This window comes from Siniperca chuatsi, linkage group LG11 (genome assembly GCF_020085105.1).
Source record: "Siniperca chuatsi isolate FFG_IHB_CAS linkage group LG11, ASM2008510v1, whole genome shotgun sequence".
Classification (NCBI taxonomy): Eukaryota; Metazoa; Chordata; class Actinopteri; order Centrarchiformes; family Sinipercidae; genus Siniperca; species Siniperca chuatsi.
The window spans coordinates 19597605-19610263 of record NC_058052.1 but is presented as its reverse complement, the minus strand read 5'-3'; the positions used below and the strand labels follow the sequence as shown (position 1 = coordinate 19610263).

The 12659-nt window shown below is 37.5% G+C and overlaps 1 protein-coding gene across 7 annotated transcripts in view; it reads left to right on the top strand.

Moving 5' to 3' along the window:
- Positions 1-1321: 1321 nt before the first annotated feature.
- ryr2b (ryanodine receptor 2b (cardiac)) overlaps positions 1322-12659 on the top strand; it is a 70932-nt gene continuing 59594 nt past the window's right edge. For 6 of the 7 annotated variants that reach the window (XM_044214761.1, XM_044214765.1, XM_044214763.1 and 3 more), the window contains exons 1-17: positions 1322-1481; positions 4376-4495; positions 5094-5198; positions 5438-5512; positions 5664-5742; positions 5943-6055; positions 6469-6592; positions 7355-7451; positions 7535-7609; positions 8097-8253; positions 8450-8614; positions 8793-8914; positions 9879-10062; positions 10150-10285; positions 10598-10693; positions 10935-11053; positions 11444-11589. In XM_044214761.1, coding sequence (XP_044070696.1) covers positions 1434-1481; positions 4376-4495; positions 5094-5198; positions 5438-5512; positions 5664-5742; positions 5943-6055; positions 6469-6592; positions 7355-7451; positions 7535-7609; positions 8097-8253; positions 8450-8614; positions 8793-8914; positions 9879-10062; positions 10150-10285; positions 10598-10693; positions 10935-11053; positions 11444-11589 — 1961 coding nt within the window. In that variant the 5' untranslated portion in view covers positions 1322-1433. The remainder of the gene's footprint in view (positions 1482-4375; positions 4496-5093; positions 5199-5437; positions 5513-5663; positions 5743-5942; positions 6056-6468; positions 6593-7354; positions 7452-7534; positions 7610-8096; positions 8254-8449; positions 8615-8792; positions 8915-9878; positions 10063-10149; positions 10286-10597; positions 10694-10934; positions 11054-11443; positions 11590-12659) is intronic. The other variant, XM_044214762.1, reaches the window with a different exon arrangement.

The window sequence follows — 12659 nt, the reverse complement described above, 5'->3', positions numbered from 1 at the left end:
TATATGAAGACTCAACTCAACATATATGAAGACTAAGGTTTCAAGTAATAAATGAATAGTGAATGATTATTTAGTTGGGTTTGAATGGAGCAGTTCTTTAAAGAACATTCCTATTTTCCCTATAGTGCTTTATAGGAAACTTCCTAACAAATTATTAGGAAATTATGAACCCGTAAAAAAAAATTTTTTAACTAAAGTGTTGTCTGCTCAGTCAGAAAAAAATTCAATTAAGATTATTTTATGTAATAATCTATAAAGGTTCTTTTTAAATGATTAAGTATAAAAATGATCTAAAATAATTAAAACAGGCAATTTTTACTTTTTAAAGCATTAAAATTACATTAGCATTGCCATGCCCTTAAAAGAGAAAGAACTTGTCAAAGCTAAATTAGCATCCTTATTACACTGTCAGAAGCTAATGTTAGCTAATATGGAGTCATACTGACACTTCCATTTAAACAGTGATGGAATGTAACTATAAGTACATTTACTGCATGGTACAATTTTGAGTTACTTGTAGCCTACTTTACTTGAGTATTTCCATTTTTTTGCTACAAATACTTCTACCCCACCACATTTTGGAAGCCAATATTGTACTTATAACTCCACTAAATTTATTTGACAGCATTAGTTACTAGTTTGCAGATTCAGATTTATAATACAAAATATAAATCAACTAGTAAATTATGATGTATTATTATGGATTAAGCTACCCAGCGGTATATAAAGTAAAATTAAGTGACACACATTGATGCATCACTAATTATAATCCAGTGATATATTATTCTGAAATGGGACATTCTGCATAGAGTAATGTTACTTTTACTTTTGGTATATTTTGATGCTAATACTATGGTACTTTTACTTAAGCAAGATTTTGAATGCAGGACTTTTACTTGTAACAGAGTATTTTTACACTGTGGTATTGCTACTTTTACTTAAAGTAAAAAATCTGAGTACTTCTTCCACCACTGACAACAGTGGAAGTAGACTCCAAAGCTGAGTATTCATGCCACATCCACATTTAGTCCATTTTACCCCTCCTGAGTTTGGTAAGCCTTCAAAGAATCACCAGACTACTAGGAGAAGTTTAATTAATGCAGGCCTGAACTTCAAGTAAAGAAAACGTATTCTGTAAGCATTAGTAAGTGATATTTACAGGGGAATATCCTGTGAGATAAAGTGAACTAGAGCTCCTGTGGGTTGAAGTGGATGCTAGCACCTTAAATTCTTCACCTGACATAAACTACTCCCGCCAAAATAACAGTTGTAAAACCTAATGGAGTCACGGGAGGCCAGTTAACAGCAGACCCCGCCCACACATCAATCGCTTACACCTTCTTGCTCCTGCTGGCTTCTCCAGTCTTCCTCCTTCTCCTCCAGTGCCACAGATATTGCTCAAGTCTATCTAATGTGGCTTGTTTGTTGAAATAATGACTGACACTGGAGAGGGCGACGACGAATTCCAGTTTCTACGAACGGTAAGTTAAGTCAGCCACTACCTTAACTGTTAATATTTGATCAAGCCAGAAAAAAATACCTTGCCTAGCTAAGGTAACCTAGCTAGTCATAGAGATGTCAACAATTAGTAACCTTTTGGAAGAGATGCAGTGATTCAACATCTAATTTTTGTTTTAAAACAGCTCAATTCACATTTTAAATGCAACGCTTTATTTGTGTAGTGTCTCAGGATACAAAAAGTAGCTGCTCATTGAGTGTCCAAATCCATGTTTGCTGCATCTTTCAAGACTGAAGTCTAACTCTAAAGTTACTACTAGCTAGCCATCTATTAAAAAAAAAAAGAAGATGAACCCCTACCTGGGTGGCTCAAGGATATTATCTTTAATTTTTGTATCACCTTAGTTTTAATATTGTTGCCTACTTTTTTGTGACTTGCTAGTTTAATATCAGTAAGCATGGGTCAAATAAAAGTTGCGCATTTCATATTCTTCTTATTATTAAAACTATAATGTTAAAGTGTGAGTAACATAAACAGTATATAGTAATTACGATGAGATTTAATTTAGAAATCAGCTCCCACAGCATTTTTGCCATCTTCATCACTTTGTTTCGTTTAGTCACCGACACTAAAGGACAATCACAAATGGGTTTTTTCATCTTCACTGCAAGATGCTATCATTCTACCCTAAATGTAAGTTGTCCTCTCACAGCTTGATATCTTGGCCCTCTGATAAGGACATGTCACAGAGAGTGTCTGGTGTTGATATGCGACAAATACACATAAGTTACTCACACAGGGGGTGATGCTGATGGTTACTGAACCCAGTACCTAGATTGGGCAAAGTCATTTTGCAAGATTGATCCACAATATGAAATTACACCTGTGTCATACATTATTACATTAAATACAGGGTTTCCCCATGGAAATTGTTCAGCCGAGGCAGGAAGCCACCCAGATCCCTTACAAATCTTGTCTCATGATCAATTTAAGTTTATAGACACTTTAAACATAAGAGCTACACTTGTTAAATATATTGCATTTGTGAAATAGCACCTCTACTTTTTGCAATTAAAGTGTATTTATTTTTCATGTTAATGGAGGTGGTCTTTGTTTGAGGCAAGGTGGTCCACCTGCATTATAAAACACCACAGGAAACCCTAAAATGTACAGACTGGAATAAATAGACCAGGGTGAGTTTCAAATCCAAAACACGACTTTTTAAAGCCGGTTGCAGCCGAATGAACACGCATTACGAATTGCCAGGGCTTTCGACATTTGGATTAAGTCTTGTGGCGTAGTGAATTTTCACTTGCCAAATGTACCTTGAAGAACAGCTGAGTCCTGTAGCCATCTGAATGTCACACAGTACCTCAGTGTTGGATAGTGAGTTTGACTGATTGCAGAGTACCGCTGATATGAGGAGTGGAAAGAAGTGCCAATCAGGGGTCAGACAGTGCAGTATCTTCCCAATATGGAGGTATGCAGCCTGGGTATGGAGAGGTGTTGGTAGTCCTGGCTGGACTTTGGAGACCAGTCGTCTGTTGTCCCTCTCTGCAGTTCCTTAAATAGATGTGAAAAGCCTAATTCCTTTGACGTGGTTCATTTGGCATTTAAATGAAGATAAGATAAAATTTAGGTGACAGAGATCTACTGTACATGCATTTGCAGTAGGGCTAGACCATGTTTTGCTGATATATAAGCAGGGCTCTACGCGGGTACTTGTGCCCCAAAGTTAAACAAATTTAGGGGCACAGTAATTGTTTTGAGAAATAACATTAATGTGTCCCTTTTTTTAACATTAAACAGTGTGCACAAGGTAAGGGAGCAAGAGATTACTAAAGAGTTTCAAAATACAGGATGTACATGAGACTTAATTAATGGCAGGAATGCATTATTATTTTTGCTTTATTAATGCATTCCTTTTGCAATTAGGTTTGATAGCTTTTTATCCAATCTGAATCCAGTATCGAATCCACTTACTAAATCTTATTTCAGTATTGAATCTACATATCAAATCTGAATCCATTCAAATCCTTTAGTGAATCCATTTAGTGTTAGTGTTAAGATGCTGCCAAAGATGCTCGATATACATAGTAAAATAAATGTTCATAGTAGCAGAAGATATGAAATGTTGATTAAATATGTATCTGGCACATTGAAGCAACAGTAGCTTACTGACTTTGGCACAAGTTATTTTTTGTAAGCAAGTTTCTCCAAATACTAGAGGTTCTGATTCAGAACTATTAAGCTGATAAGGTTAAATTATTGATATGATATGAATGAAAGTTTAAGTGGGAGAATGCGACTTCTGAAACGTGACATGATCAGCTAGACCGTTTTACTAGAGAAGATGTATCACTCTGTTTGTCTACTGGGAATGCACAACAGTGCAGTGTAGAGCCCTGATAAGTCATGCATGTATGACTGAGGGTCTTTCCTGAATACATTTAAATAATACTGTATATTTTCATGTTGTTTGCTCAGGCTTTCTGTCATTTATTTCTTAGATATTTGTGGGTTGGTATACAGGATTCCTAAAGGCCAAATTCATGCTAGCACTGAATGGGTATGCTGGGTCACCATGCCCAAAGACGCTGTTAACTCCCCTAAAAGAATTCTATAAATATGAAATTCAGGAAAGAGTTGTAGTGTCCCTTGGCCTAAATGCTGCTTCAGAGCCTTTTTCAAAATTGACAAAGAGTGCATTTCAGAGGGAACACTGAGTGTTTGAATTTCGTTTGGTCTATAATTGAGCTGTATCAGCTTTGGCCTTCACAAACAAATCAGTTAAATCTTAATTTGCACTTACACTACGGATGTGCTCTGTTTTTTTTATTGTTTTTTGCTGTTGCCTTTTTTTTATGCACATGAGTTTGAGCTTTCTGCTGTCATCTTTGTTTGTGTTTTTCTCAGGGAGATGAGGTGGTTTTGCAGAGTACCTTCACCTCCCAGGAGGAACATGGGAAGCTCTGTCTTGCTGCAGAGGGATTTGGCAGCAGACTCTGCAGGCTTGAGTCCACTTCTAACTGCAAGGTAAAGAGCTCCACCTTAATGATTGCACAGCTTTTCCTCATTGCCAAAGCAGTCCATTTGTCAATTATTGTCACAGTTCATCACTCTTGATTTGGAATAATAAAAGAGAGATGTGTAAAATTATTCAAACAATTCACTAAAAAGTTTCAGAATATTTGACCTGTACAGAAATACTGTATCTTCTGTATGTTTAACACCAATATATAGTAGATAGTAATCAAACATTCAAACTATAATATCAGAAACTTGTAAAAAAATAAATAAATGTCTGCTAATTGTGTCTGAACAGTATATTATTCTAAAGTATCTACTACTAATTCACCTCTAAATTAATAACTTATCTAATTTAATATTTCATAATATTTCATTCATGTTTAATATGTTTCCTACATATTTATTCAGCGTCTTTTTATAATTTCTGTATTTGTTGATTTTTGTGTGCCAGATTTTCCTCCTTTCCACCCCAATTTGGACTGCCCAATTCCCAATTTGCTGTGGTCCTTGTCACTGCTAATTGCACTGTTGGCCTGTGGAGGGAGTAGACCGATAAGAAGCTACCTCAATGACGCATGCTCTATTGTCTTTTTATTTCTAACAGAATGTTCCACCAGACTTGTCTGTATGTGGCTTTGTCTTGGCCCAGTGTCTCTCTGTTAGAGCCCTGCAGGAGATGCTAGCCCACAGTAAGCACCTGGCTGCAGAGGTGAGAGTCTCTCTTCTCTTCTCCCAATGCATCTCAACACACCTGAAACATATTATTTGCTGTTTATCAATGTTATTGTGACATTCATACTATAATTCATGGTATGAATGGGATTTAATTACCATAACTAATTAATTGGAATTTCAAGATACTACAGCACAATAAGTTGTCAAGATAAACTGGCCTCATATCAGCCTTACTTGCAAGTGTAAATAAATCTATGTGTTTGGGATTTACAGGTGGGAGCTGGAGGAAGCCATCGCACCCTTCTATATGGCCAGGCAGTGTTGTTCCTACACTCATACAGTGGCATGGTGAGTCATCTGGATATAATGCAGATAGAAATTAGAAGCTTTCAGTCCACTTTTTCCACTTGCAAATAGCAAATAGTTTTATCAACTTCAAAAAAAGATATTTGTTCATATGTTCACTGAAATGTATATCCACTGTTCATTTTACTCCCAGTATCTCAGCTGCTTGTCATCATCTCAGTTTTCAACTGACAAGCTGACTTTTGATGTTGGTCTGCAAGAGGATAAAGCAGGTATGTTCTTTTGGATCTTTTTAAAAAGTTTCTTTTTAATGCTCTTAACAGTATCTACAACTATATTTGGATTTGCACCATATTTTATTTTGTTTTTTTACTAATTATAATATAATTTGCTTTATTTGTAACTGTAATCCTTTTTCCAGCACATGGAACTGTAAAAACTTAACTTTGTACATATTCTGTTTGTGGCTAAGGTGAGGCATGTTGGTGGACCGTCCACCCAGCATCCAGACAGAGGTCAGAGGGTGAGAAAGTCCGCGTTGGAGATGACCTCATACTGGTCAATGTGTCTTCAGAGAGATATCTGGTGAGTTAGTAATGGAGTAAAGTTTTTTTTTATTCTTAGATGACAAAAAATCTGCTTTAAATAATTCAGACTATATCAAATGCCAAACACCATAACCCGGTTATTTATTTAAAGAAATAACAAAAGACTACTAATTAAACATGTGAAGTTGGTAAATTGAATGTGTGTTCTTTTCCACTGCATTTCTTCTCCATCTTTCTTCTGAGCTCTGCAGAATCAGAAACTACTATTTATAAGTCATTGGTTTCATTTCCTTTGACTTAATTTGGTAGGAGGTAATTTGCATTCTCTCTGCCTCTGATGAGTTGTTTAGAATAATTGTTTATGATAACAGCTATTGTACTAGAAAAATCAGAAGTTGTATTCAGTGTTGATGAGCCTATTCTTGTTATCACCATTTTGTTTCTTCCCAGCACCTGTCCTTTGGCAATGTATTTGACAACAAAAGCTTGAGTGACAGCCTGATTGTTAATGCAGCCTTCCAGCAGACTCTCTGGAGTGTTGCGCCCATCTGCTCTGGAGGTGGAGTTGCTCAAGGCAAGTTTCTATACTTTTTGCTCTCTAAACATTAGGGTTGGGCCGATGAACAATGCGATCGCGATGATTTAAAAGCCCCCATGAAATCTTGTTACTTAAAGTGCAATAAAAGCTTTGCGAGTAAAAAGCTAATGAGAGTAGTTTATCACTATTACTACTATTTAAAATATATGATCTGCTTAATGAGGTAACTTAAGCATAGTGTTAACCGTTCCTGCTGCAGCTTTCAGACCGTGGTCGGGAAGCACATGGCATGACTTTGTTTTTCTCCAGGGCAGAAGTTGATGCTAACCTTGGGGCTAACCACTTTCACTTTTACCCAGCAGCTGGGAAGACAGACACGGGAACATCTTCGTATTGAGGAACTGCAGTGTTTATTCATTGGAAAACTGTAACCTACACTGTACATTTACTGCCACTAGTCAGCTTCACTGTTAACCCACCCACACACTCACTACTCCTGATTGCTCCTTAGAGGAGCCACGCTACTCTTATAACAAATAGGGAGGAAAAGTAAAGAAAGACCGGGTGAGTAGGTGAGGATGGGCCGTGAATGGGCTCAAAGGATGCTTTAATGACGCTAGTTAGTACTTGTAAGAGCTGTGCCTAAAATTACTATGAAGCATACCCTCTGTGCTATTTCGCTAGATAGTTAAATATGTTTAGAGACCAGTTATAGCCAACAAATGGCCTGTTTCAAAGATTCAGTAAAATCTTCCTTTCAGTGGAAATTATGTCTGGTGTCTGTTATGCTAATTTTAGGATACCTGAAGGGGGGTGACACTGTGCGACTGCTCCACAGCCATAGTGACGCATGTCTGACTATTCCGTCCACAGAGCAGGGAGAGGAGCTACAAAGGTCAGTTGAAAAGACCAGTCTCCTCATGTCATCAAGACATAACGTCCTTTACTTCTGTACTCATGTCTTTTTTCTTAATCTAGGATAATGCATTATGAGATTGGATCAGTCTCCAGCCATGCCCGCTCTCTCTGGAGGCTGGAGATTCTGTGTGTTGTGTAAGTATACATGGGTTGTGATTGCAATGATCCACTCACTTGCAGTTTAAAGTAATATTTAGCTTCATATAAAAGAATGGTATTTTAAGCTCTATAGTTTTAAACTTATTGGAAAACACCATCACATTTAGAAAATATGTTTTGTACTTATTTGCAAGAACATAAGAAAATAATACACATTACACACAGTAGTTGATTGTTGTTAAGACCATAGAGAGAGTCAGTATCATGTTGCACACACTGCTGCTGGTCATTGCCAGAGCCGGGCCCAGAATTTCTGTTTCTGCTGCCCACAAAGGCTGTACAGAGTTGCTGGAACCATATTTAATACCACTGGCTCAGAATGGAATTAGAGTTGTGTGTCCCCTGCTTGCCCCCCTGCCATTTTTAACAATAAAGAGGAAAAACTATATGTTGTGGACTGTTCAGTTTCCTTAAAAGGAAAAGTAAAGCAACAAAAAAACACAATGGTCTTAATATTCCTCAGTTGGAGTGGTAGGCATACATGCTGGGGGCAGCCTTTCCAACTCTGCCATATGACCACTGGGAGGTACCTGGGTCTTACAGAGGAGAAAGGCCTGCATCTGGTTGATCGGGACAAGGCTGACATCAACACAACCTCCTTCTGCTTTCGATCGTCGAAGGTCAGGAGTCACATGAGAAATACACTCAACTTTTTTTAAGGCTGCTGTGATCAATTCATAATCCGAAAGTTTCTATAGACTGGGGGACTTGAAGGTTATTAGTGTAGTACAGTTTTCCAAGTTATGATCAGATCAGTTTATTATCAGAGAAACACATCTGTTTGTGACACGTGTAACAATAGATTTTTGTCTTTAGGAGAAGCTTGATACTGGCACAAAGACTAATGTCGATGGCATGGGGATCCCAGAGATCAAGTATGGAGACTCCATTTGTTATATTCAGCATGTAGACTCTGGGCTCTGGCTCACCTACCAAGCTACTGATGCCAAATCTACACGCATGGGAGTGGCTCAGCGAAAGGTAAACCTTTTTAGATTCAAATTTATTAATATAAGAGAATCATTGAGTAACCAAAAGTGTAAGGCTCATTTTATATATCGACTATCTTGTAAGAATGTCGAATGTGAAAATGTACTGAATCGCACTTTAACGTAGTGAAAGAATCAATAGAAAATGATTGCAAATGATGTGTTTCCAGGCCATTTTGCACAGCGAGGGTCATATGGATGATGGGCTGACGCTGTCTCGCTCTCAGAGGGAAGAATCTCACACTGCTAGGCTCATACGGAGTGCTATTCTCCTTTTCACTCGCTTTATCAGGTACTGGATGCCATATTTAGACCCTCAGTCATTTGTGGATACCACACTGATAGAGACATGTATACACTGACATAGTGAATGTTGCTTCCAGCTGCAGTGTTCTCTACCTCAATAGAGATTGAGGTTAAACGTTACACTAAATGTCTAGATGAGAATGAGTTAAATTGGCTAGGTAGATATATCAGCCGATATTAACTTATTGCAGATATATTGGTATTGGCGTATATATCGACCAATATTTTACAAGAAACTGCAGTATAGAATTGCTAAACTAGGCTTGAAGTAAATTAGTGTCTCATAGTTTGTCCACCAGAGACACCACTGACAAGCTGATTTTTCAACTGTAAAATGTCCCTCTCAGTATGTATCTTGTTCACAGTTCTTTAAAACAACAAATCTAGTCATCTGGCTTTAGTCCTTGTTGTAAACGAGTGGGGCTTGATTTAGTTCTCACAGAACATCCAAATTGTATGGCTATGTACGAAATGTGTCATGGTATTGTACTTCGTATGTTGCACACACACAGACACATACATAGACACACACATAATACCAAGTTACACTACCACAGACTATTTTCAAAATACCATCATAATGTTACCATGCTTTTAAAAAGTTGGAGATGCATATTTAAGTCTCCTACTTCTGCACTGAGAGAAAACTCTGGAAAATGGACTAACTTCTGGCTCAGATACTCTGTCACACTTTCTGTTTTCTTTCTTTAAAAACAGTCGATCAATCGTATATGAGTGCTACTTAGAGAGTGTCACCTTGATTCAGATAGGACAACGTAGCATAAGTATCATAGCAAATTGCTAGGACCACACATATTAGTCAATTTCAAACCTGGGATTCTTTTAACAATAGCAAAATGATTTGGAAGTCTGGTAATTTGAGTCAAGGCCAGAAACTAATCACCTCTATGATATATTGTTGCATTATACTTAACCCAACTTTTCTTTAGGAAACTGGATGGTTTTAGTCAACAAGGAAACCTCACGGCTGTCAGCCTGCCAGTGGAGATAGTGACACGTAGTCTGCAGGATCTTGTAAACTATTTCCACCCTCCGCCAGAGGGGCTAGACCATGAAGCTAAACAGAACAACATGACAGCACTAAAGAATCGGCAGAACATGTTTCAAGAAGAGGTAAGTCTATATGTGTGAATGAATAAATCGGTCCTATGTGTGATACGTTTGTCACTGTTCCCTAAGTATACCCCCTTTTCTTCTCAGGGTGTGATAGATTTGGTCTTAGATTGTATTGACCGTCTACACCAATATAGCAATGCTTCTCATTTTGCTGAGGCTGCTCAGAGTGACACAGGAGAAGAGTGGGAGACCATCCTCAACCGTTTCTATGAGCTATTGGGTGAGAATTAACACACATCTGAGTATAGATGGCTCAATAACACTTTTTCTTTTTCAATACTGACACCACAATGTTGATTATCTACTGATAAAGATAGCAAACGAACACACACTTTATATCTGCTAAGCTGTTAATAACCCATTTAAATGCATTTAAAATACCTGTCTTAAAAATTATCCATAAATTGCCAAAAACATGATTTGAATTCTGCCATTTTGGGTGAAATACATGGGTGGGTTGTATTTGCCTTAGTGCCTAAGTATTGTAAGTCCTGTACACTCTTTTAATGTTTCCTTCTATTTTCCCCTTCAGCTGCTCTGATACGGGGAAACCGTGTAAACTGTGCACATTTCTCAGGTTCTCTGGACTGGCTGATTAGCAGGCTAGACCGGCTGGAGGCCTCTTCTGGTTGGTTGGATTTGTGGGCATATCATTAACAAACCTATTTTTAATTTGCAAAACATTCAAAAAATGTTGATCTTATGATATTTTTTTGTACACATGTTTGAGTTGTTTCACATCTGTGATTATGTAGTGAAATATTCCATGTATACACTGTTATCTGATGTACATTTTTTCTGACCATTAGTTATCATATCTTATCTCAGCATAGCAAAATATATAAATCTAGACACACTGTAATGTGCAGGAGTCTTGGAGGTCCTGCAGTGTGTCCTAGTGGAAAGCCCCGAAGCACTCAATGTCATCAAAGAAGGACACATACATTCTATCATCTCTTTTCTAGACAAGCATGGATGCAACCACAAGGTAGTGTTTGTTTGCTGTTTGTGTGTGTTTCAAATAAAAATCAGGAGAAGTAATGTGCATGCTTATGCATGTTAATCAATAATAGAAGCAAAATGACCAGTTGTCATTATTGTCATGTTATTTCTGTATTCATTGGCTGAAATGCAGTACCTCATCTAAATTTTGATTTTTAGGGAAAAAACATCTGTTATTATCTTGTAAATGTCAACTCAATATTTGACTGTTAGTTATGCATTTGCAACATGGTTTGGAAATAAACTGTCATTGTTTCGCCAATGCAAAAACATAGAAACAAGTATCGTGGCTGTAAATGTAAGTTTTTGATCTATTCCCTAATGTGGGATCATTTCCATGTGTTTATGGAGCTATTGCTGGATGAAGTGCTGACAGGTTGTGTCCCAGGTGCTGGAGGTGCTGTGCTCTCTGTGTGTGTGCCATGGTGTGGCGGTGCGGTCCAATCAGAACCTCATCTGTGACAACCTGCTGCCAGACAGAGACTTGCTGCTCCAAACACGTCTGGCTAATCAGGTCACCAGGTACAACTGAGAATGTTTTCTCTCAATAGGACTACTTTGTTTTGTCTCTGAGTCATTATTTTCTCTTCCATTCTGTCTCATTGCTTTTTAATTCAGTGTTTTTCTGAATTTATTTGCATTTATTTTCTATTTTTTTCTGTTATTCACTATACACAACAATCAGATAAACAAAAGGTAAACAAAATATTAGAAATATGATTTGCTATAACAAAGGAGCACATTTAAAATGTGTCTGTGCTGTAGAGTGGATCCTCCCATATTCTATCCTTGCTTTTATTTACTCTTGGAGCCACCACTGAATAAGGGCTTCTTCTCATGCTTGTTTATGCATTTGTTTAGCTGAATGCTGTTTGTCAACTGTAGAGGCCTTGGTATCCTTTTATTGCAGTTTTTCATCTGTAATGATGTCCACATCCTTGATATAAGAAATACTTCAGATTTATCAACAGTACAGAACCTATCTCTGTTGGACTTGACTTAATTGAAGAATTACTTGTCGCCTTCAGTGTCATCTCTTCATTTGCTGCACCAGTTTTTTTTGTCTGAATAGATCAGACCACAAATGTTGCAGCACAAATGTCTTCGTCTCTGCCTCTTCCAAGGAGACTTGGGAAAAGTTGCCCACTGCCTGAGATGGTATAGCTCAACAGAGTTAATCTTTGGACACTTTTGAGACTGTTTCATCATTTTTCATGCTCTCCTTCTGTCTCTTTATATATTGGCCCACTGTGCCATTCTGATCTTGTAGGCAGTTTCCATTTTGCTTTTCCTCTAGGCTTGGTTTTTTTTATTATTTTTATTTTTTTTTACTTCCCCTTCCCCTTTTTTCCTCAGCAGCTGCCTTCTTTTATCATGCATTTCTCTATCAGCAGCCCATTTTGTTCCTCAGGCCTTTATAGCTTATTTTGTTTCATATTCTTCACACCTGCTCAGTCCATTCCCCAGCTCTCTCTTCCTCCTCAAGCCATTTCTCATTCTATCACTTTTACTTCTTGTTCAACTAAATGCTTCATTAGCACATCTGTTTTTCTTCTCATTTCTATTATCTCATCATTTTTCTTTCTCTTTTC